Raw genomic sequence first — 25,080 nt, 5'->3', positions numbered from 1 at the left:
TCTTGCAGAGGCCCGCACAGAAATGTCTTTCCCAGGCTGACGGCTTCACTCTGCGCATGCGACAGCTGGTCAGCAGCCAGCACATTAGAGAGCCAGAGCTGCGGGAAAAGGTGAGACCCACACTGGTCCCTGCAGAATTCTCGCAGCAGGATCCGACCCGGCCATCTGCAGGCGGCCATAAGTTTGATTTCTGCTGGGGTCACTGTATATAGCAGCAGAGAGACAAGCTACTGTTGGTTGTGGAATACTGCAGTTCCCTGTTTGCGGTCTCACAGACTTTTCTCACAAGGCCAGAATCAGTTTTGTGATCTGTGATATGCCTACATGGTATAATTCCACGTTACATATGTTGCAGAAACTAGGCCAGCAGAGTACTAGATAGTATACGCCATTAGCAGATACTGTAAGGACGTTGGGCACTTTGAAGCCTGTACAGTGGCTATAGATAAAGGATGTTTGTGCCGTATTTGCCCACTTTGAAGGGACGACCAAAATGGGCAGATATGATGATGCAGTGATCAGTATGACCATCCCTGTTGTCTACTTGCTGGAATAGATGCTACAGGGCCTTAGGAACAATGACCTGTTGTCACAGGAGGAGGCAGGGATACTGCTCTGCCAACTTTCAGGCCAGTCCACTGCGACTTTACATTGCAAGGAGGGTGGCTTTAGGCAAGAGAGGAGGTGGCCATAATCTGGGGCGTGGCCTGGAGCATGATGTGAGCAGAGCTCCCATCTGTTATGCTAGCTTGGTTCTTTTCCTGAGGCAGTGTTTTTGACTCTGCTGTGCTAGCTGCCTTCCTGGTCCCTGGGCCTTTGGTTGTGCTGCACCATGGTTCCTGTTATGGGAGAGCAGAGAAGCCGAGATAGCAAAGGTTGGTTTGCTGTGAGGCCTGTCTGTCATTTACCGAGTTGTCATGAGGAGGAGGAAAGAAGGTGGTGGTGCATGTGCACTTCATGATGGCGCTCAGGCATCTGCGAACATTACTGCCAATGCTTTACACCATGAGTTTGCCCATATAACAGTGGAGGCAATATCAAATATTGAAGGGGGTGATCGTGCGGAATACACTGAACACTTTGACCATTCTGCTTGCTTTCAAGTTAGCGAAATTTGCTCTCTCAACCCCAGTAAGAAATACTCATGAGATATCTTCAATTGTATTTTCCTCCTCTGATGGGACTTTTAATGCATTATTTTACTCTGCTATGAAGGGTAAGCATGGCCCTGTTTTATATGCCTCATCTGCTCCATTTGCCTCTATGAATACTAATATATGCAGGCCATTTCAACACAAGCTAGTTGTGCAGATATGCAAAATGGAATCCACTCTTTTCGCAATGTTTTTCTAGCTGTATTAAAAGCAATACTGTTTTGGCTTCCCTCTCTGCTCAGATTGGTTGGCTGAAAAAGATGCTAGATTTACATGAAATTATTTGCAAAATGTTGCCGAGAGATTGTTTGTTTAAGGCTGCCTGTCCATGGGCAATGATCTGCCGGCAATAAATCGCCAGCCAATCACACTGTGGGAAGCTTTCAATCGCGTTGCCTTTGGAAAGCGCTGTGTCGGCATCCATGAGCGGAGAATCATAGCGATTCTCCGCTCGCGGGATGTGCCGCGATTCTCCACGGTGAGCCTATCTCTTAGATAGGCTCATCGCTGAGACTTGTCAGCTCTCCCCCTCTCCCGCCTTGCTAGCGATATTCCGCCTCGGCCGTGGACAGTGGGCCTAAAGCAGAGACCTGTATTAATGAACTGGAAGAAAAAAAATGTTCCTATGCAGGATAAAATTAGTAAATGCAAGCAGTTTATCCATACTTTCCAATATAAAGCAGATAATATGGAAAATCGACTAAGGAGAAAAGGTGGAAGGATTGTATCTGAGAAAAGTTTTTGAGGGATGGCTGAAATGAAGTATCGGAAGATGCTTTTTCAGCTTTCTTTGCTGTGGAAAGGGCTCATAGAGTTCTTGCTAAACTACTTCCATCTGGTGCCATGCCAAGAACTCTTGATAAAAATGCTGTATTACAAAGATCGGGACATTATTTTAAAGAAAGCAACAGAAATGAAAAAGTTAATTACAGACTGTCATCATATAGCTGTCTTTCCCGATTATTGAGTGGACATAAAAAAAAAAAACGGATGTAGTTTCAAGATATTAAGAGAAGGTTATGGGGTCTACAGTTGCCTTATGCTGTTTTGTATCCTGTACAGCTGAGAGTTGTGATGCAGGGGGGACTTTTTTCTATTATTATAGGCATTCTGCCTCCTGGATTGATAAACATGAATTATATTTATACAACAGTAATAAGTAGTCCTTTTTATTAGTGAATTATTGGTAATGTATTTGACCGCCTGAAATGAGATCAATAGGTGGGAGGTTCCTGGTTACTGCTCCTTAGTATTAGTGACCTTACTGTGATATTGGGATTTTTTTTTACCATTATCACTATACCTAGGTGATTAGAGCCCTAGGAGATATGGGTATGTGATTTTTATTTATTTTTTCTTCTCCACTCCTTTTTTCATTTCCTCTACCATGCAATGCAGCCTGCAGTTAAAATTATATGTGTAAAACATAAGACATGACTATCATTTACCATGGTTCAAAAGTTTAATATACTTTTGTGGAATGTGCAGGGTATGGGGGACAAAACTAAAAGATATGCTGTTTTATTCATCTATTCAACAATTTCAACCAGCTATTGATTGTTTGTTTGTTAACAAGAGATACTGTACATTTGCCTTACTATTCAGATTGGGCACATTCTTTTTATTCTGTGTATCTGAGTTATTTGCATGGAATAAGTGTACCGATTCATAAAAATATAATACTAATGAGAGACGGCGCTCCACCCACTGGAATGCAATATTTCAATCACAATAAAATGAAACAGAAAGCTGGGGACTTACCCGGTGAAGGTGGATGGGCCTCTAAACAAGGGACCCACCACCTAGCACCTCCACGTCCTGGTAGGCGTTGTATAAAAGGTACACTCTCCTTTCTCCCGTCTGGAAATAAGGTGATGATGCAAAAAGAGCAAGCAAGGATCTGTCACATCCCCTGGGCAGGGATGCGACTGATAAAACAGTATGCAAAAAAGAAAAAGATCCAGCGCTCCAAAGCAAAGGAAAGGAAACCTTATTAACTAGTAAAACTAGAAAGTTCCTTAAGTATCAAAACATAAAATGACTTTTTATTTGAAGATATGTCCGACTCGTTTCGTCGCCTATAGCGACTTTTTCAAGTGACATATGAAACAATTACAAACATTATATACTCTCATACAACATACCTTGCCCATGTAACAACTGTTGCATATTCCCTGCTCAGTGACCCGAGTCGCCGTTTCGTAACTTCCGGCGCACGGTAAGGCTAGTGGAGGACTTCTGGTTTGCTGTCAATACTTCCGGGTTAACTCCACATAGCTAGATCTTCATAGTATGACAAATCACTGTGCCGATCATGTGACTATATCGGTCACATGATTCCCCAGCGTCCTGACGTCATGACGCTTTCGACAGGTCCTTTAGACCTTTAATAGAAGGATGCGTTTACCATAAATCTGGAACGCTAACCTTCCAGTATACAACGGATTCCTCTTTTTATGGTCACAACATAAGTACTGGAAAAGGCTAACTAATATCTGTATTTTTTAGCCATATGTAATTTTATAATTTTATAAGTCTCATACTAACCCAGCGTCCTGACGTCATGACGCTCATGTTAGGTCCTTACAACCTTTATATGGAGGGGGCGTTACCATAGTGATGGAACGCTACCCTCCAATATACCCCGGATCTTTCCTCTTATGTATGCAAAGCTTATACGGAGGAAGTGTTACCATGGTAATGGAACGCTACCCTCCAGTATACCTCAGATCTATCATCATACGTTGGCGACATAACCTATTTATAGGGAAAACTGATGTATAACTCTTATATCCTTATTGATCTAACATGTTATTACACATCTTATCAGCATTCATACACCATATTCATTTGTTAAAATCCTTTCGATAAACATACAAAAGATACATTTCCTCATTGTACTATTCTCATATATAGCACTGAGTAACTCATTATGATTAGAGATGAGCGAACGTACTCGGATAGGCACTACTCGTCCGAGTAATGTGCCTTATCCGAGTACCTCCCCGCTCGTGCTGAAAGGTTCGGGAGCTGCCGCTGCTGACAGGTGAGTCGCAGCGGGGAGCGGGGCAGAGCGGGCGGGAGAGAAGGAGAGAAAGATCTCCCCTCCGTTCCTCCCCGCTCTCCCCTGCAGCTCCCCGCTCCGTGCCGGCACCCGAACCTTTCAGCACGAGCGGGGAGGTACTCGGATAAGGCACATTACTCGGACGAGTAGTGCCTAGCCGAGTACGTTCGCTCATCTCTAATTATGATATTTTCTATCAAATTCAATTAAGAATATATATAAGACCAATGAATAATAAAAAAAAAATTTTCCTATAGTATCATATTATATAATTTCATAAAATTCATATATCCTATCATCTAACCACTCAAACCAATTGGTAAATACTAAATAGGTACCTATATACACACCAGAATGTATTCCGTTGTGCATATATATGTAAAGATATATGCGCATGGAATGTAAACATGCATAAATTCATGCAGTTTTTTGTAACGAATTCGCAATACAAACTACCAGCCTGAAAATGAGAAAAAAGAGAAAAAAAAGGGGGGGGGGGGAGACAGGGTAAAAAAAGGGGGAGAAAGAAGATGAGGGACCCTAACTAAAGTTTCTCCAACACCTCGTTAAGACCTTGTGGGGTAAGTGTGTTCAATTTATATATCCAATACATCTCCGGTCCGTTAGAAATCTTCGTACTAAGGAGATGTGTCTGTCACTGTTCCCTATATGTCAATTCATTGTCTGACTCTTTCCCCTTGCTGTGAGGACACTTGCGGTAGCTATGGGTTATCTGTATGCATGTAAGCTCTGAGTGGGGTTTCTGTGTTGGGCTTCTCTGCCACCCTAGGGTTTTGCTTTTATGCATGATGTGTGGTGCATGTCTGTGCAGGTGGCCAGACATGTGTGTGAATAGTGTTGTGTTCATTGGTTCTGTGCAGGTGCCACACAAGGTGTATGAACAGCGCTGTTCTATCTTGCATGCACGTCCCTGGAGTGTTGGTGTGAATAGCGACATGTTTAGTGTCTGTGTAGGTTTCCAGACACCAGGTGTGAACAGTCCTGTTCTGTTAGTTGGTGTGAGCTGCATCCTGTCCTGCTGTGGATCGTTTGCCATCCAGGGATTCAGTGCAGGGTCGTCCTTATCGGTTTGATCGCCCTCCTTGCAGGCTGCTTTTCACGTGGTAGTTGTCCTGTTAGAGTAGGGATATGTTATGTCTGCCCATGAGTTCAGTACGCAATCCTACCTTTGGTGTTCAGTGTGCATTGCGTGTGTGTGTGTGTGTGTGTGTGCTTTTGGCGTTTGTGTGAACGCCACCCTGTGTCCATGCTGAGGTTGGTGTCCTTATATTGCAGCATTGAGAAGGCCTAATAATTCTTGGGTTATAAAGGATGACATTTTGGAGACATTTTTCTCCATTTTTGTAAAGAACTTGTATACTTTAAAGTATGGATTGTGAAGATAGTTATTAATATTTGGCTAGGGTACAATTGCCAATTTTGTCCGAGAGTGATACTTGAGACTTCTTCTTTGACACTGAATCACTACAGTAGTAACCCTTCCTGGGTTTTATGGTCTTCCAAATGAATTTTTAAGCGCTACCAGGATATGCTTCTGCCACATTTAGTAATGGTGTCTAATGAATCATTGCATGAAGGTATACTTCTACAATCAATGAGAAATGCTATGACTGACTTAATTCCTAAACTGGGAAGGGATTCATCTCTTCCTGATTCTTATAGTCCATTCTTGCTGAAGGTACTTGCGAATAGATTACTTTTAGCAAAGACTCATTTAATACATGAGGATCAGTCTGGCTTCACACCAAACAAATTAACTGCTAATAATTTAAGAAGGTTATATCTGAATCTTCAAACGGATTATGGAGTTTGTGGGAGCAGGGTTCTTTTTTCACTAGATGCTGCCAAAGCTTTTGACAATGTTGAGCAGAATTATTTGTGGGCTGTTCTTCATAGGATGGGTTTGGGTGAGAAACTGCTCTATTCAATGCCAGGGCAAGAGTTAGGGTAAATGATAACATTTTGCAATGGATGGTGCTGGAGAGCAGAACAAGGCAGGGGTGTTCCCTGTCCCCTCTTCTCTTTGCCTTAGCAATCAAGCCCTAAGCTGGTTTGATAAGGCAATGACCTGATATAGTTGGATTGCAGTATGGAAAAATTGAGGAACATATCTCATTAAACTCAAATGATCTGCTGTTGTATACTGGGGTTGTGAGTAGATCACTGAATCCTATTATGTCCATTTTTTATATATTTGGTAGGATGTTATGTCTCATTATTAATTGGGGAAAATCTATAATTCATCCTTTTTAAAATGTCTTGCTGGTGGACTGTTTACTGTAACATATGCAATTACTAATAGTGAAGAAATGCAAATATTTGGGAGTTGTGGTATCTTATAGGCATCAAGACTATATTTCAGCCAATTTGCTTCCATTGGTACAAACGTTTGAAGATGAGGTTGAGCTCTGAATTCATCTCTTGATTCGTCTCTAATTGTCGATAATTGGAAAAGGAATTCTTTTAAAAATGCTTTTGATGCCACAACACCTTTATATACTTCACAGCTTGGATCCCATCACAATATTTTTTTGGACTACATACGATATTTAGGAGTTTATTATGGAACAAAAAATCTGCTAGAATTAAATCGGAGACCCTTCAAAGGGATAAACGGTCTGGAGGGTTAGCAAATCCAAATGCTTGGATATATTTTTGGTGTCCCAATTGCAACAGTTGAACGGGTGGGAAGAAAGAAATGGGGTGGTGTTGAATGGTAGATTCGTTTCTAAAATGACAGTTGTAGCCCCCTTAAATGTATGTGAGAGAGGGATGAAAGTAAAAAAAAAAGACTGTATCCGACAATTATTTTATTAATTAAATTCTGGAATAAATTTAAGCAGATATTGCAACTAGATGGATATTCTATATACACCACCTCTGAAGGAAACCCAAATTGCCATAGTTTTTTAAGTTGGAGGTAATCTTTTTGGAACAGGTAAATTCAGGAGGTCTTTTTCTATAGTTTTGAACAATTTGCAGAATTTTATGATATTCTCTATAGTTAGTTATTTTTTTTCAGTTCCTTCAGTTATGACACGAGTTTGCAGCTCAGGCCCGGTCAGTATCTGTACTTATGATTCAGCACTAGAGATGAGCGAGCACACTCGGTTCAGGCAGTTACACTAGCGGGCATCGCTCTTCTCGAGTAACTGCATTCTCGTCCAAGCAGGCTTGGGTGGTGGTGGCGGGGAGTCGGTGGGTAGCTGGGGGGGGGGGGAGAGTGAGAGAGATCTCCCATCCTCCTTACTGGGTGCCCCCACCCACCTTGATCCCTGCTACAAGGCCAAAATGACAAATCTTTTTCTGGCAGTGGAGATAGATCTCAAAATGCAGCAGTATCAAGACAGACTGTAAAGCAGCTTGAGCAAATCATTTCCCCTTGGCAGATGGGATGCATCTGTAATAGATCGCAGATGTATGGCTCATGGCAGATAGGCAGGAAGCCACCACTGCTGCAACATAACCTCCACGAGTCTAACAGAGGTGTGGGGTAGTTTTTTTCCCAGCCTATTGCAACCTGCAGCAACAACACAGGGTAGAACTGACAGTCACAGGCAGCACTTATCCAGAATGGTCCAAGATTATGTTAGCTCCCACGTGGATGTACAGTACTCAGAACTCAAAGGGATGAACAGTATGCCTGAGTATCTATGGTGGACGAGTGGCTGGAATTTGATCAACATACTTTAGAGATGCTTGCCCACTGTGTTCAGCACAGCTCGGGGTGTGATAACTGACAGACGCAAGCATGCATGGCATTTATAAAAATGAACCAGATGTGGATTTCACATGACTTCTGCATCACCCATGGCAGATTCCATTGATTAGTTTGCACGCTGGAAAGTTTAAATAACATATTATTGAGCATAGATTGATATCAAAGACCACACTGTTCCCTCAAGGTGGCAGTGTTGCTGATGCTGCTGCTGCTATTGTCCTTCTGCTTCCACAATATTTCCTCCTCCTCCTTCTACTTCCCCATAAAAACAAAAATATGTCAAAATCCAAATACAGAGCTATAGTTTTAATGTTTAGATGAGAAGAATGCACCACCCTCAAGGTGGAGGTGGTGGTCATTCTGCTGTTGTCCTTCATCATCCATGTTTCCTCCTCCTCTTTCTCCTCATTGTCCCACAAAACAAAAATATTTTTCTAAAGCACTAGAAACAGCTGTAGCTCTACTGCTTTTCTTTAGAAAAGGCCTGTGCTTTAGTGTTCTGTTCACCTGGTAGAATTTGTTTTGCATAGTGTAATTCTGGATAGCTCTATTGCTTTTCCTTGAAGGAGGAGGAAAAAGCCCATGCTTGACTCTTCTCTTCATCTGGTAGAATTTGTCCTTTGCAACATTTATGGCATTGCATTTAAAAAAAAAAAAGCACCACATTTGCTGTCTTGCTTGGCTTAGATGTTGATAGCTCTACTGCTTTTCCTTCGAGGAGGTCCATGTTTGAGTCTTCTCTTCATCTAATATAATGGTTATTTTGAAAAATGACATTTACTGTGAAAAAGCACCATGCCTTCTGTCTTACTTGATATAGTTTTTAGCCTAGGAGATCCTATATGCGTCTTTTCTAATTTTCAGTAATAGCCCTGTGTTCCAAGTGACCTGACACCATTGTACACTATTTTTACCAAATTAAGGGAGCAGTACAGTATAGAGTTGAGCGAACATACTCTGCCGAGCTTGATGCTCGTTCAAGTATTAGCATAATACGAACGAGCATCAAGCCGTGTTAGACTCCACCCCAGTTTTTGGCTTCTCCCTCCCCGCAGTGACGTGCCTGTTTTGGTCCCTTCCCGCTGCGATGCAGCGCGCGTCATTGGCAAATTTTTTTGTCGAGAGAGAGAACACCTAGGAAAAGAAAAAAAAGTTCGGCACCCGGCATCCCACATACAAAAATGCTCGAGTCTCCCATTGTAGTCAATGCGGTTCGTTACTCAAGTAGAGCTCTCGAATTTTACAAAAAGCTTGACTCGAACAACGCAGACTCGAGTATTTGGGTGCTCGCTCATCTCTAGTACAGTATTCTCCAGATCTGTGATTATATTCCCATGCAATTTTGGGGCCCTTCGCTGCATTAATGACCTGCTGGAGAGCAAATTAGTGAAAGCAATTTTTACTCCCATTGACTTTATAAGGCTAAGTTCACATCAATATTTTTGTTTTCTGTATTTCTGTTACATTCCAAAAGCATAAAATTGGGGAGGGGAATGGGGAATAAATCCAAGAAAATCCACATTGATTTCAATGGGACTTATTTCATTTTGCTTCTGTTTTGCTTGGCTTCTGTTCTTTAATAGAAAGAAACAAGTGAAGTGTTGGACTTTATGGATCTGTCAAAATACTGGATCAGTTTGCATAATTTAGAAATCTATTTTTGGAATTTTGAAAGGAGGAAAAAAAGGACAAGAGAACGCAGATGTGAACATGACCTAAACTCAGTGTCACCGCAATCGTACTGACCTGCAAAATGAAGTTAACATGCCATTTTAACTGCACAGTAAACACGAGAAAAACAAAAGGCATAAAGCAGTAGTTGAATTGCATTTTTTTTCAACTGTACAAAATTTTTGTAAAAAAGAGCTTTCCAATACAGTAAAAGGTACATTAAGCGATACTTTTAAAATCCTCTACTTGCCTGCAAAAAACAAACTAAAAAATTGTAGTTTTCATCCTGTACCTCTTTAGAACCATAACGAAAAATGAAAACTGGCTCTGCCAGGAAGGGATTAAAGGGGTTGTCCCGCGCCGAAACGGGGTTTTTTTTTTTTCAACCCCCCCCCCCGTTCGGCGCGAGACAACCCCGATGCAGGGAGGTAAAGAAAGCTCACCGGAGCGCTTACCTGAATCCCCGCGCTCCGGTGACTTCTCTACTCACCGCTGAAGATGGCCTCTTCCTCCGTGGACCGCAGCTCTTCTGTGCGGTCCATTGCCGATTCCAGCCTCCTGATTGGCTGGAATCGGCACGTGACGGGGCGGAGCTACACGGAGCTACACGGAGCCCCATAGAAGACTGCAGAAGACCCGGACTGCGCAAGCGCGGCTAATTTGGCCATCGGAGGGCGAAAATTAGTCGGCACCATGGAGACGAGGACGCCAGCAACGGAACAGGTAAGTATAAAACTTTTTATAACTTCTGCATGGCTCATAATTAATGCACAATGTACATTACAAAGTGCATTATTATGGCCATGCAGAAGTGTACAGACCCACTTGCTGCCTCGGGACAACCCCTTTAAATTTAGTGATATCCATGAACTGTCATAGTAACATAGTATGTCAGGCTGAAGGGAGACAATGTCCATCTAGTTCAGCCTGTTCCATCTCCCTCCCCCCCACCCCTCCTTGGTAATCCAGAGGAAGGCAAAAAAAAAACCCGATGAGGTAGAAGGCGATTTGGGGGGGAAAAATTCCTTCCCGACTCCATAATGGCAGTCAGAATAATCCCTAGATCAACGTTTGAAAGTTCTTACCTAACTCCAAGACCCGGATCAACAACCCCGCTGGCTATTTAATGTTTATAGCCTGTAATATCATAGCGTTCTAGAAAGGCACCTAGATCCCTCATGGGATCACGGGAGAGATCCTTGTATTGTCCCCTAATATATTTATACATAGTTATTTGATCGCCCCTTAACCCTCTTTTTTTCTAGGGTGAGTAATCCCAATTTTGATAGCCTCTCTGGGTATTTCAGTCCTCTCATTCCGTTTATTAATTTTGTTGGCTGTCTTTGAACCCCCTAAAGCGCTGCAACATCTTTACTGAGCACCGGTGTCCAGAACAGTACACAGTATTCCATGTGGGGCCTGACAAGTGCCTAATATAGTGGAAGAATAATGTTCTCATCCCAAACCCCTATACCTCTTTTAATGCACCCTAAAACGTTATTTGCTTTTGCAGCAGCTGACTGGCATTGATTGCTGCAGTTAGGTCTACAGTCCACTAGCACCTCCCAGGTCTTTTTCCATATCACTTTTCCCTAGCAGTACCCCATTTAATGTATATTGCTGACATCTGGTCTGTCTCCTCTGAGAAAATTAGATATATATTCCGTGGATATGCATAAATGTTCAAAGTTAAAATTCCCCCTTAATCTACAATATGTAAAAAGTGACAGCATCCATCTAGGTGTGAAGTTATCAAATGGTATTTATTTATCCAGGGTAACTATAAAACGTTTCCATGCACATAGGAGTTTTTGTCAAGCTGCACATGTAGAATGTGTAGAAGTAAGAGTATGAATCCTAAAACAGCAGTGATAACATTCATTAATAGGACATTTCATAAAATGTATCTCATTTAAAATAGCATTGACTGAGACATCTGTTTATTTAGGGAATAGAGATGAGCGAGCACCAAAATGCTCGGGTGCTCGTTACTCGGGACGAAATTATCGCGATGCTCGAGGGTTCGTTTCGAGTAACGAACCCCATTGAAGTCAATGGGCGACCCGAGCATTTTTGTATATCAACGATGCTCGCTAAGGTTTCCATTTGTGAAAATCTGGGCAATTCAAGAAAGTGATGGGAACGACACAGCAACGGATAGGGCAGGCGAGGGGCTACATGTTGGGCTGCATCTCAAGTTCCCAGGTCCCACTATTAAGCCACAATAGCGGCAAGAGTGCCCCCCCCCCTCCCAACAACTTCTACTTCTGAAAAGCCCTCATTAGCAATGCATACCTTAGCTAAGCACCACACTACCTCCAACAAAGCACAATCACTGCCTGCATGACACTCCGCTGCCACTTCTCCTGGGTTACATGCTGCCCAACCGCCCCCCCCCCCCCCCCCCCCGCACGACGCAGTGTCCACAGCGCACACCAAAGTGTCCCTGCGCAGCCTTCAGCTGCATTCATGCCACACCACCCTCATGTCTATTTATAAGTGCGTCTGCCAGAGGAACCGCAGGCACACACTGCAGAGGGTTGGCATGGCTAGGCAGCGACGCTCTTTAAAAGGGGCAGGGCGATAGCCCACAATGCTGTACAGAAGCAATGAGAAATATAATCCTGTGCCACCGCCATCAGGAGCTGCACACATGGGCATAGCAATGGGGAACCTATGTGCCACACACTATTCATTCTGTCAAGGTGTCTGCATGCCCCAGTCAGACCGCGTTTTTTTATAAATAGTCACAGGCAGGTACAACTCCGCAATGGGAATTCCGTGTGCACCCACAGTGGGGGGGGGGGGGGGGCCCTGGAACCCACCAGCTGTACATAAATGTATCCCATTGCAGTGCCCATCACAGCTGAGGTAACGTCCGATTAAATGCAGGTGGGCTTCGGCCCACACTGCATGCCCCAGTCAGACTGGGGTGCTTTAGAAGTGTACACATGGAGTTACAACTCTGTGTGGACCGACAGCATGGGTGGGTGCCAGGAAGCCACCGGCGGTACATAAATATATCCTATTGCATTGCCCATCACAGCTGAGGTAATGTCATGTTTAATGCAGGTGGGCTTCGGCCCACACTGCATGCCCCAGTCAGACTGGGGTTCTTTAGAAGTAGACACATGCAGTTACAACTCCCTGTGGACCCACAGCATGGGTGGGTGCCAGGAAGCCACCGGCGGTACATAAATATATCCCATTGCATTGCCCATCACAGCTGATGTAATGTTAGCTTTAATGCAGGTGGGCAAAAAATTAATTGGATTACACTGTAGGCGAGGGCCCCAAAAAATTGGTGTACCAACAGTACTAATGTACCTCAGAAAAATTGCCCATGCCCAACCAAGAGGGCAGGTGAAACCCATTAATCGCTTTGGTTAATGTGGCTTAATTGGTAACTAGGCCTGGAGGCAGCCCAGTTAAAATAAAAACTGGTTCAGGTGAAAGTTTCAACGCTTTAATGAGCATTGAAACGTATAAAAATTGTTTACAAAAATTATATGACTGAGCCTTGTGGGCCTAAGAAAAATTGCCCGTTCGGCGTGATTACGTGAGGTTTCAGGAGGAGGAGCAGGAGGAGGAGGATGAATATTATACACAGATTGATGAAGCTAAAAGGTCCACATTTTTGATGGTGATAGAGAACAATGCTTCCATCCGCAGGTGCAGCCTACGTATTGTTTAGGTATCGCTGCTGTCCGCTGGTGGAGAAGAGAAGTCTGGGGAAATCCAGGCTTTGTTCATCTTGATGAGTGTAAGCCTGTCGGCACTGTCGGTTGACAGGCGGGTACGCTTATCTGTGATGATTCCCCCAGCCGCACTAAACACCCTCTCGGACAAGACGCTAGCCGCAGGACAAGCAAGCACCTCCAGGGCATACAGCGCGAGTTCAGGCCACGTGTCCAGCTTCGACACCCAGTAGTTGTAGGGGACAGAGGTGTCACGGAGGACGGTCGTGCGATCGGCTACGTACTCCCTCACCATCCTTTTACAGTGCTCCCGCCGACTCAGCCTTGACTGGGGAGCGGTGACACAGTCTTGCTGGGGAGCCAGAAAGCTGTCAAAGGCCTTAGAGAGTGTTCCCCTGCCTGTGCTGTACATGCTTCCTGATCTTTGCGCCTCCCCTGCTACCTGGCCCTTGGAACTGCGCCTTTGGCCACTAGCGCTGTCGGATGGGAATTTTACCATCAGTTTGTCCGCCAGGGTCCTGTGGTATAGCATCACTCTCGAACCCCTTTCCTCTTCGGGTATGAGAGTGGAAAGGTTCTCCTTATACCGTGGGTCGAGCAGTGTGTACACCCAGTAATCCGTAGTGGCCAGAATGCGTGTAACGCGAGGGTCACGAGAAAGGCATCCTAACATGAAGTCAGCCATGTGTGCCAGGGTACCTGTACGCAACACATGGCTGTCCTCACTAGGAAGATCACTTTCAGGATCCTCCTCCTCCTCCTCAGGCCATACACGCTGAAAGGATGACAGGCAAGCAGCATGTGTACCCTCAGCAGTGGGCCAAGCTGTCTCTTCCCCCTCCTCCTCATCCTCCTCATGCTCCTCCTCCTCCTCAACGCGCTGAGATATAGACAGGAGGGTGCTCTGACTATCTAGCGACATACTGTCTTCCCCCGCCTCTGTTTCCGAGCGCAAAGCGTCTGCCTTTATGCTTTGCAGGGAACTTCTCAAGAGGCATAGCAGAGGAATGGTGACGCTAATGATTGCAGCATCGCCGCTCACCATCTGGGTAGACTCCTCAAAGTTTCCAAGGACCTGGCAGATGTCTGCCAACCAGGCCCACTCTTCTGTAAAGAATTGAGGAGGCTGACTCCCACTGCGCCGCCCATGTTGGAGTTGGTATTCCACTATAGCTCTACGCTGCTCATAGAGCCTGGCCAACATGTGGAGCGTAGAGTTCCACCGTGTGGGCACGTCGCACAGCAGTCGGTGCACTGGCAGATGAAACCGATGTTGCAGGGTTCGCAAGGTGGCAGCGTCCGTGTGGGACTTGCGGAAATGTGCGCAGAGCCAGCGCACCTTTCCGAGCAGGTCTGACAAGCGTGGGTAGCTTTTCAGAAAGCGCTGAACCACCAAATTAAAGACGTGGGCCAGGCATGGCACGTGCGTGAGGCTGCCGAGCTGCAGAGCCGCCACCAGGTTACGGCCGTTGTCACACACGACCATGCCCGGTTGGAGGCTCAGCGGCGCAAGCCAGCGGTCGGTCTGCTCTGTCAGACCCTGCAGCAGTTCGTGGGCCGTGTGCCTCTTATCTCCTAAGCTGAGTAGTTTCAGCACGGCCTGCTGACGCTTGCCCACCGCTGTGCTGCCGTGCCGCGCGACACCGACTGCTGGCGACGTGCTGCTGCTGACACATCTTGATTGCGAGACAGAGGTTGCGTAGGAGGAGGAGGAGGGTGGTTTAGTGGAGGAAGCATACACTGCCGCAGATACCACCACCGAGCTGGGGCCCGCAATTCTGGGGGTGGGTAGGACGTGAGCGGTCCCAGGCTCTGACTCTGTCCCAGCCTCCACTAAATTCACCCAATGTGCCGTCAGGGAGATATAGTGGCCCTGCCCGCCTGTGGTTGTCCACGTGTCCGTTGTTAAGTGGACCTTGGCAGTAACCGCGTTGGTGAGGGCGCGTACAATGTTGCGGGAGACGTGGTCGTGCAGGGCTGGGACGGCACATCGGGAAAAGTAGTGGCAACCTGGGAACTGAGTAGCGCAGGACCGCCGCCGCCATCATACTTTTGAAAGCCTCCGTTTCCACAAGCCTATACGGCAGCATCTCCAGCCTGATAAATTTGGCTATGTGCACGTTTAACGCTTGAGCATGCGGGTGCGTGGCGGCGTACTTGCGCTCCAACACTTGCGCTAGCGATGGCTGGACGGTGCGCTGACAGACATTGCTGGATGGGGCCGAGGACAGCGGAGGTGAGGGTGTGGGTGCAGGCCAGGAGACGGTAGTGCCTGTGCCCTGAGAGGGGGGTTGGATCTCAGTGGCAAGTTGGGGCACAGGGGGAGAGGCAGTGGTGCAAACCGGAGGCGGTGAACGGCCTTCGTCCCACCTTGTGGGGTGCTTGGCCATCATATGTCTGCGCATGCTGGTGGTGGTGAGGCTGGTGGTGGTGGCTCCCCGGCTGATCTTGGCGCGACAAAGGTTGCACACTACTGTTCGTTGGTCGTCTGCACTCTCAGTGAAAAACTGCCAGACCTTTGAGCACCTCGGCCTCTGCAGGGTGGCATGGCGCGAGGGGGCGCTTTGGGAAACAGTTGGTGGATTATTCGGTCTGGCCCTGCCTCTACCCCTGGATACTGCACTGCCTCTTGCAACCTGCCCTGCTGCTGCCCTTGCCTCCCCCTCTGAAGACCTGTCCTCAGTAGGCGTAGCAAACCAGGTGGGGTCAGTCACCTCATCGTCCTGCTGCTCTTCCTCCGAATCCTCTGTGCGCTCCTCCCTCGGACTTACTGCCCTTACTACTACCTCACTGATAGACAACTGTGTCTCATCGTCATCGTCCTCCTCACCCACTGGAAGGTCTTGAGACAGTTGCCGGAAGTCCCCAGCCTCATCCCCCGGACCCCGGGAACTTTCCAAAGGTTGGGCATCGGTCACGACAAACTCCTCCAGTGGGAGAGGATTCGGAACCCTTGCTGCCCATTCTGGGCAGGAGCCCAGGAACACTTCCTGGGAGTCTGCCTGCTCCTCAGAATGTGTCATTGTAATGGATTGAGGAGGCTGGGAGGAAGGAGGAGCAGCAGCCAGAGGATTCTGAGTTGCAGCAGTGGACGGCGCAGAACTCTGGGTGTTCGATAGATTGCTGGATGCACTTTCTGCCATCCAGGACAGGACCTGCTCACACTGCTCATTTTCTAATAAAGGTCTACCGCGTGGACCCATTAATTGTGAGATGAATGTGGGGACGCCAGAAACGTGCCTCTCTCCTAATCCCGCAGCAGTCGGCTGCGATACACCTGGATCAGGAGCTCGGCCTGTGCCCACACCCTGACTTGGGCCTCCGCGTCCTCGCCCGCGTCCACGTCCTCTAGGCCTACCCCTACCCCTCAGCATGGTGTATTACCAGTAGTGCAGAAACAGAACGCTGTAATTAAATGTGCCGCTTATTGGCCTGTGGTTGGAGGCTGACTTCGCTTACGGAACGCCAGGAAAGAATTTTGCGCAAGCCTGCTGTAACACTTAGCTGGCTGCGTATGAATTAGGAGGACAACTACACCCAGCACAGACCCACTACACTGAGGACAGTCACAGGCAGCCCAAATAGATTTTTTTTCCCCAAATGTTTTTGGAAAAGCCCACTGCCTATATTCAATAAATATATGTCTTCTGTCCCTGCCTCACCACCACTACTGGCCCTGGAGTATGTATAATTACTGCAGGGCGCAATGCTCTGCACGGCCGATATACAAAAAAAAAAAAGTGCAACACTACAAAAAGCAGCCTCCACACTACTGCACACGATTAGATGTGGCCCTAAGAAGGACCGTTGGGGTTCTTGAAGCCTAAAATAACTCCTAACACTCTCCCTATAGCAGCTCCGGCATCAGCAGCACTTTCCCTGATCTCTGTCAGAATGCATCTGTGGCGAGCCGCGGGAGGGGCCGATTTTTATACTCGGGTGACACCTGATCTCGCCAGCCACTCACTTCAGGGGGGTGGTATAGGGCTTGAATGTCGCAGGGGGAAGTTGTAATGCCCTCCCTGTCTTTCTATTGGCCAGAAAAGCGCGCTAACGTCTCAGAGATGAAAGTGAAAGTAACTCGAACATCGCGTGGTACTCGTCACGAGTAACGAGCATCTCGAACACGCTAATACTCGAACGAGTATCAAGCTCTGACGAGTACGTTCGCTCATCTCTATTAGGGAACTAAGGGTTTTTTAGTTTTCTGCATCAAAATTTCTGAGCATTTTGGAAACCTTTAAAGAGATTGTGTCAAGATATAAAGTTATCCCCCTATACAACAATCCCAAGAATTGGGCCCCAAAGTGGCACATGCACATTGCTGATCCATTCAGTTCTATGGGATCACCTGAAATTGCAAAGTACAAGCACTTGGCAATCTCTGGCACTCCCATTGTAATTAATGGAGCATCAATGCATGCATGTCCTCTGCTCCATACATTTAGGGACCTTCAGGACGCCTGTTCTCAGGATTAGTGGGGGTTCTTCTGGTCAGACCCCCACTGGTCATAAAGTTATCTCCTATCCAGTACGTTTTTACTGTAACGAACACTAATCATATCAGCATTTCTGCTGACGGTTCAGCGTATTTCTTAATATGAATATTATTTAGCACATTACCATAATTTCCATTTTTGTCTCTATATCATCCACCTTTGTAGATGTACTATGCTCCACCAAAATACCGTATCTGCACAACCTTATTTATCTTTCCTATAAGTTGCTAAAAATGGTTTTCTTTCATTTTAAACTAAAGTTTTTCATCTTTTTTTGCAGAATATCTCTGTTTTAAAAAATGCCGGATACAGCAGTGGTGCAGCAACCCCCTCCAGATGGAGGATGGGGGTGGGTTATAGTTTTTGCATCTTTCATTTCAATTGGATTTTCTTATGCATTTCCCAAAGCCATTACCGTATATTTCAAGGAAATCCAGGAGATATTCGACACTTCATACAGTGAAATTGCGTGGATATCTTCTATTATGCTGGCTGTTATGTATGCTGGGGGTAAGTTGGAAAACATTTTGTTGTTATGTTAGCAAACCAGATATTAGTGGTTTATTGAAAAATCGCTATTAGTACACATTGTTGTCTGGATTGTTTAATTTTATATTTAATTTTTAATCCTCTTGTCTCTATGCCATTGAGTTCCACCAACTGCTATAATATTAAGCTCAGCCAATTGTCTGAATTTCATATATGCCAAGTTGATTATATTTCTCTGTAAAATAAGACTCTAGTTGGATAGTTTTCATCATGTTATATATGTGACTCTTTAGAGCAAAAGTGTTTCCAATAACAAAATATAATTGGTTGATAATTAAAGGGAATATGTCCACCCCTTGATGCTGCCCTATCTGACGGCAGTATAAAATAGTATAAGATATTCATATTTCAGTGGTCCTCCACTTATGTGTCAATGTGCAGAAGTTCTGGAGAACTTCCATCTTATTACTTGCAGCAATGCTAATGAGTAGTCTAAAGAATCCATAATAGGCAGACTCCCTCCGTCTTTCGATTGGTAATTACTATGTACATTAATGGGTACAAAGATGGTCTCCTCACTGGTATTGCTGGCTACACGTTGCAGGTAATAAGATGTAAGTTCTCCAGAACTACTAGTGTCTTTTCACTACTTTATGTTGCCCACAGACAGGGAAGCATCATGGAGCTGACAGGTTCCCTTTAAGACGTCCTTCATAATGCAAAACATATCATTCTGCAAGTTTCTTTGTTCCCTACGTGTGATCCAAAAAAGGTTTGTGCCTATGCTGTCTTTAAAAATTAAATTTTAAATCTTCATCAATGTCAATAAGCATGATGGTGATACAGCTATATAAAGACCAATCTCGAAATAAACAGAACCTGTCAAAAATAGTCAACCATACATAGCTAGCCAGAGACCGCACTACACATGTATTAGGCTTCCTAGAACTCTAGCTGAATAATGTCTTGGTTATTCACTTTTCTACACACAGGCAGATGAGCTGTTTACGTTATTGACTATTTACACTGGTAAGCTTTAGCAATGTATTAAAGCTGTATATGTGTATGCCTCTGAGAGTTACTAGAAGTCAGTACTTCACTTACCAATACTTTTCTTTTGTAAGTAAGCATTTAAGTTGGCAATTGACATGAAATACTTGTGATATATATATATACATTTCTGAAATCTTTGCAGTTATAGTACCCTGTTTCCCTGAAAATAAGACATACCCTTAAAATAAGACCTAGCATGATTTTCCAGAATTTTTAAGGATACAAAATGATTTTTCAGGCTTTTTGAGGATGCTTGAAATATAAGCCCTACTCCACAATTAAGCCCTGCTAACAGTTAATTAAAAAGGTCAATTTAAATAGTGTTCAGGCAGCTATACATGTAAAAAAGTTAAACCTTTTTGAAAAAAATTAATACAAGACACTGTCCTATTTTCGGGGGAAACACGGTAGTGGTTAGATTGAATGAGCATCTGGCAGTACTCAATAGACATACCATAATGATCAATGAGAACAGTCAACGAATTCAAATAAGGCACATTGCTCTTTTATATGCAGTTTCCTCACTGGCCACAACTTGATATATATACAATAATAAACCTTTCCACCAGCCCCGTCCACGAATCACGTAGATGTATCTATGCTCTCTTTGGAGCAGAAAGTTGTATTTCCATCTCAAATTTTAATGGAATATCCACAGGATATACTATAAAACCTAGTGCAGCTGGAACCCGCAGCTATCTCTGGCTGTACAAGATGGCCAGGATTAAGGTAACAGCAAAGCAGACTTTGGTATGCTATTTCCATAACTCCCATAGAAGTCAATGGATGTTATGCAAACAACATGGCACAGCAATTTACACAATTTCTGTAAAGCCAGAGTGATGGAAACAGCACCGCTTGCTGTGTTACACTGTTAATGTAACTCCGATTGACTTCTATGGGAGTTATGGAAGCAGTGTAGCAGAGCTGTGCTTGCCTGTTTCCGGCCTCCTTGTCATCTTGTCCAGAAAGGTGTTACGATCATGGCCATGTTCGGCAAGATGGGAACACCCCTTTAAGTTTGTAGATGTCTGAAATGATAAGCTGACATTCGTTTTATGTAAGGTTGTATGAATTTTAGCTTGGTCTCTACTGCTTTATTATGTAAATAATCTTTATTCATGTACCACCAACATATTCTGAAGTGCTTAACAAATGAGAGGGTTCATGAACAAACAAAATTAGGCATTACAAATAGTATTAAACTAATAAACTACTTGAATAATAGGAATAAGGGCCCAGCTTACAGAATCTGATGAACTGGGGTGAATGGAATAAATAGTTTTTTTGTGAACACAACCCTTTTCATATGCCCTATTATGTCATTTGGACAGGATAGAGGGGTTCCCCTACTCAAGGCCCCTCTCTATGTGCCAGACAGAAGTACTAATCAGGAAGAGCAGCTCCCTCTCTAGTGTGTGTGGTATGTATGTGCATTACAAGGATGGCTCTTTGTTTGAATGCTCTATATGTAATATCCCTGCAGCACCTGCTGATTGCTATGTGTCTTAAGGCCCATGTACACATAACGATTATCACTCAAAATTTGTTCAAAAGCCATTGTTTGAGTCAGAATTGTGTGTAAATGCTCCTATCTTTCACTCTTTGGCTGAACAATGATTTTTAGGTGAGCATAAAATCCATTGTTCAGCCAGAGAGAACGTAACATAGTAACATGGTTCGTTAGGCTGAATAAAGACTATGTCCATCTAGTCCAGCCTGTCTATCCTCCTGTGTTGATCCAGAGGAAGGCAAAAAACCCCAAGGGCAGAAATGCATGCTGTGTTTGGTTCCATGGTACTGTATTCTCTACAAGAGCACTGATTACATTATATTCAGCTTGCAGCCCTGTGGCAGAACAAAGGAGCTAATTTACATGCAACTGAAGGTTATAAGCTGCTAATGGACATTAGTGTCCATTACCAGTTTATGCAAAACAATCGCTCAAAACCTTTTGAATGGTTATCTTTGCATTTAAGTTGACTCTTACATTCTAAAAGGGGTTGTCTACATAAGAAAACCCCTTTAAATTTTAATAGAAGAGAAGGAAGCTTGAGAAACGATGTGTGTCTTTAGAACTGTTGCATCTTGCTCTATCAAATCAAGTCGCCTTTCTATTTTCCTGATGGAATCTCATTGGTTGCTATAGAAAGACATGGTTTTTCAATCTATTCACATGGACGATTTTGCCTTGCAAGTTCTGTCTGTTTCGGAAAGACAGAACCTGCACAGAAAAAGAACCCATTCATCTAAATGGGCTCATTCACATGAGCAAACTATCTCTTGGACCAATAGTCTAACTTTGAAAAATCTCTGCATCTCCTATTCTAATCCGATTCCTGGATGAGAATAGTACATGTAATGTGTGATATACTGCATATTAGACAGGACAAGGACAGGATACCTGATGCGAGTTGCGCCTGAGAATCTTGGGCACAACTCCCTATTGGCTGAATACGGCCTGAGACTTTTTATTTTCTGCAAATCTGAATACAAATAACTAATATTTATGGCCAGCTTTATTCTTAACATTTTTTTGTATTTGCAATATGATTGCATAGGTACTATATAATAAATTGCATTAATTAGTTCAGGATCACAGTACTGATCCAGATTGCTTAGATCTTACTTTATTACCTTCACAATAAATGACTATTCAATAGTATTCATATAAAGAATTTGTGGTGTTGATCCACAGGCACTTCTTCTAACGTATCACATATCCCTGACCTGACTTGTAATCTCAAGGACAAGTTTGGAGTACATGGAGCAGGGCACTGCAGCACTTATGCAGAGCAGAATGTTAAGGAGCTTCTGATAATGTTTTACATTTACATTATTGGCCCAGAAACTAGGTATCTCAGAAGCAGAGAACATCTGTAACACATGCATTTTATTCTCAGCTTCACGGAAGGGAAATGAGCTCTTCTAGGCACTGTTAAAATCAGCACTGCACTTCTTCTCATGGCTTAACTATTTTGTACCTTGCAAGATTATATTCATACAGCCCTGCTGAAAAAGATTTAACTTTGAAATTGTATAAGGATTAAATACAACATTTAAACAAATAGCCCGTTGCTTTTAGGAAAGTAGCATTTTCAATAATTCTTTTTGAATAGGAAATACAACATGGTATAATGAATCTGAACCCATGCCACAAACCCGAGGGGCACAGAAGAAAGGCTGATGGAACTGCCTGAATGGATCACTTGGGCTGCACTTTACATTACAGCCTGTGGAGTGGGTGGATATACTGTATCAGTCTGGTATTTAAATAAAACACAGGGGAGTGGATTGTGTACTAACGTGGCTAAATCTAACAAACATTGTAGAATGGGTGTGTATAAAGGTATCCATTTCGGGCAAATAGACGGACACAAAGGAACTGTTGGATTATGATATATGCCTTCCAAACAACATTCTAATAAAAAGACAATTGTATAATCATGGATGCAAATAAAATACTACATTAAGGGATCATTCACAGGGGTGTATTTTTCATCAGCATTTTGTGAGGCAAAACCAGGAGTGGAACCTACTGAGCGAAAGCCTAATGGTAAAAATTGCATTCCTTCCATATTTTGGGCCCACTCCTACAAAATACTGATGGAAAATATGCCAGAGGGAAGGAGCCCTAAGAAATGTTTGTTAGGAAAGCTCCAACTACATCATTTATATAACATCTGATGTTAATTTAAATTGACTAGCTTTCATAGTAGAATTATGATCTATGAAGGAGCTTTGAAGGCATATGTGTATGGCATTCAGTGGAGCAAATACCAATATACGTTTATATTTGATCAGATATAAAAAAGACTCCTGAACTTTATCGTGGCCTTAAAGGGGTTATCCAGGACTGTAACATTAATAACTTATCATCGGGATAAGGCATCAATATCAGATAATGGGATCTGACTTCTGCATGCTACTAATCAGCCATTTAAAAGGACAGCAACACTCACTAGAACACGATGAGCTCTTCGCTGTACAACATAATTGGCACCATATATTTTATAGTGGCAGTGCCTGGTATTGCAGCTCAGTGCTATTTACTTGAAGCAACATTTTTATATTTAAGTCCCAAAAAACCCTTTAGCAGGTCATAATAAATCACCTGCAACATGTTCAAACAATCCTGCCAGCAACATGACAGACTAATACAAAAAAAAAGTTAGTATCACTGCATACGTAACAGCCTGTACAGTTAAATGAATGCATTTTGTATTCCTGATGGAGGGCACTTGAATGAACAAGCCAAAATGCTGCTTTTTGTTCATTCGGTTTCCCACAAAACGTAATAAAAAGTGACCAAAAGGTAATATGCATCCCAGTGTGACACCAATAAAATTGCATAAGAAACGCCTATGGGTGCAGAAGTAAATGTTTTAAATTTATCAACCCTGAAAATAAAAAAACATTTTAAAAAAGAAAGGGCAACATTTATCAAAACTGTCTAACCTGCTTTTGTTGCCCATAGCAACCAATCAGAGGTCAAATTTCATTTTTTTTTAAGCAGTTTTAGAAATGAAAGCTGAGCTATTGTTGCGATAAGCAGTAAAGAGAGTTTTACTGTTAGGTTGGTAAATGAGACGCACGGTGCCCTTATTGTGCAAAAGTAGAAGAACCTAAGAAATGATTATTTTGGTATCTTCATAATCATCTGCAGAATGAAGCAATCATGTTATTTATACCACACACTGAAACAAAAAAAGTCAAAACAAAACTCCAAGAAATGATAGTGGAATTGTATGATTTTTTTTTCCCCCGTAGACAAATTAATGCTAGTTATACAATACATGATATGTACTTGAAAAACAAGCCTACATATGGCTACAGCCAGGAAAGATGTAAAAAATGTTGGCGGTGTACCCAAAAAAATCTGTGTGCTATTAACTAAGCCAGATCCTTAAAGGAAAGGAAACCTGCCAGATTAAGCGTGCTGTCCAATCTGCAGTTAGCATGCTACAGAGTAGAAGGAAAATCACAAATTAACCCTTTTCAGTCCAATTTGTATCCTGGTTTTCCTAAGGGGCTTACTCTTTTTCTGCCGTTGTACAACGGCGCTATATGCTGGCTAAAGCCAGTACTGCGTAAGGTGACACGTTGGATAGGCTCAGACAGCAGAGAGGCTGGCAATATACAGTAAGAGAACCCCCAACGGAAGTCTAACAACATTGGAGCTGTACAGCCTTAAATCATAATGTCTTCACAGGTCAGACAGTGGATTGGAAAGGGTTAATATATAGTTGTGTAAGATTGGGTTCAGTACAATTAGATTTATCCATTTATACCTAAGCTGTTTCGATGTGGGCAGTCCTTGTCAGTGATAGCTTTCGCTGTTGGACTGGGCATATAGAGTTATCTGTCAGTCAACAGGTAGGGCTGCCTCGTGGACTCGCAAGAATAGAAAGTTCCTAGGTTAAATAGTTAAATACAAGTTCTACAAATTCTTTTTCCTACAAAATTCTATATCAATCTACCGAGTTTCTCCTGCTCTGTAATATGCTGCCCACAGATAGGACTGCATGTGCAATTTCACAAGTTCCTTCTAAGGTGTTAAGGCCACTCAAGCAGCTTGACTTAGATTTTTAAATTCCAAATGCATAACTGACTAGGTAGCACTTATACACCTACCTCTACCTTTTCTTGATACAATAATCCCCGATATTAAGTTTTCTGACTGAGGGAAATATGGTATTAAAATAACAGA

The 25,080-nt window shown here is 43.6% G+C and overlaps 1 protein-coding gene across 2 annotated transcripts in view; it reads left to right on the top strand.

Moving 5' to 3' along the window:
* Positions 1-25,080, top strand: part of SLC16A7 (solute carrier family 16 member 7) — a 116,820-nt gene that overhangs the window by 25,897 nt on the left and 65,843 nt on the right. For both annotated transcript variants that reach the window (XM_066591707.1, XM_066591706.1), the window contains exon 2: positions 18,109-18,338. In XM_066591707.1, the coding sequence (XP_066447804.1) occupies positions 18,128-18,338 (211 nt within the window). In that variant the 5' untranslated portion in view covers positions 18,109-18,127. The remainder of the gene's footprint in view (positions 1-18,108; positions 18,339-25,080) is intronic.

The sequence above is a fragment of the Eleutherodactylus coqui genome, chromosome 2 (assembly GCF_035609145.1).
Source record: "Eleutherodactylus coqui strain aEleCoq1 chromosome 2, aEleCoq1.hap1, whole genome shotgun sequence".
Taxonomy (NCBI): Eukaryota; Metazoa; Chordata; class Amphibia; order Anura; family Eleutherodactylidae; genus Eleutherodactylus; species Eleutherodactylus coqui.
The sequence above is the reverse complement of the archived record's forward strand: the minus strand, read 5'-3'. Positions and strand labels throughout refer to the sequence as shown.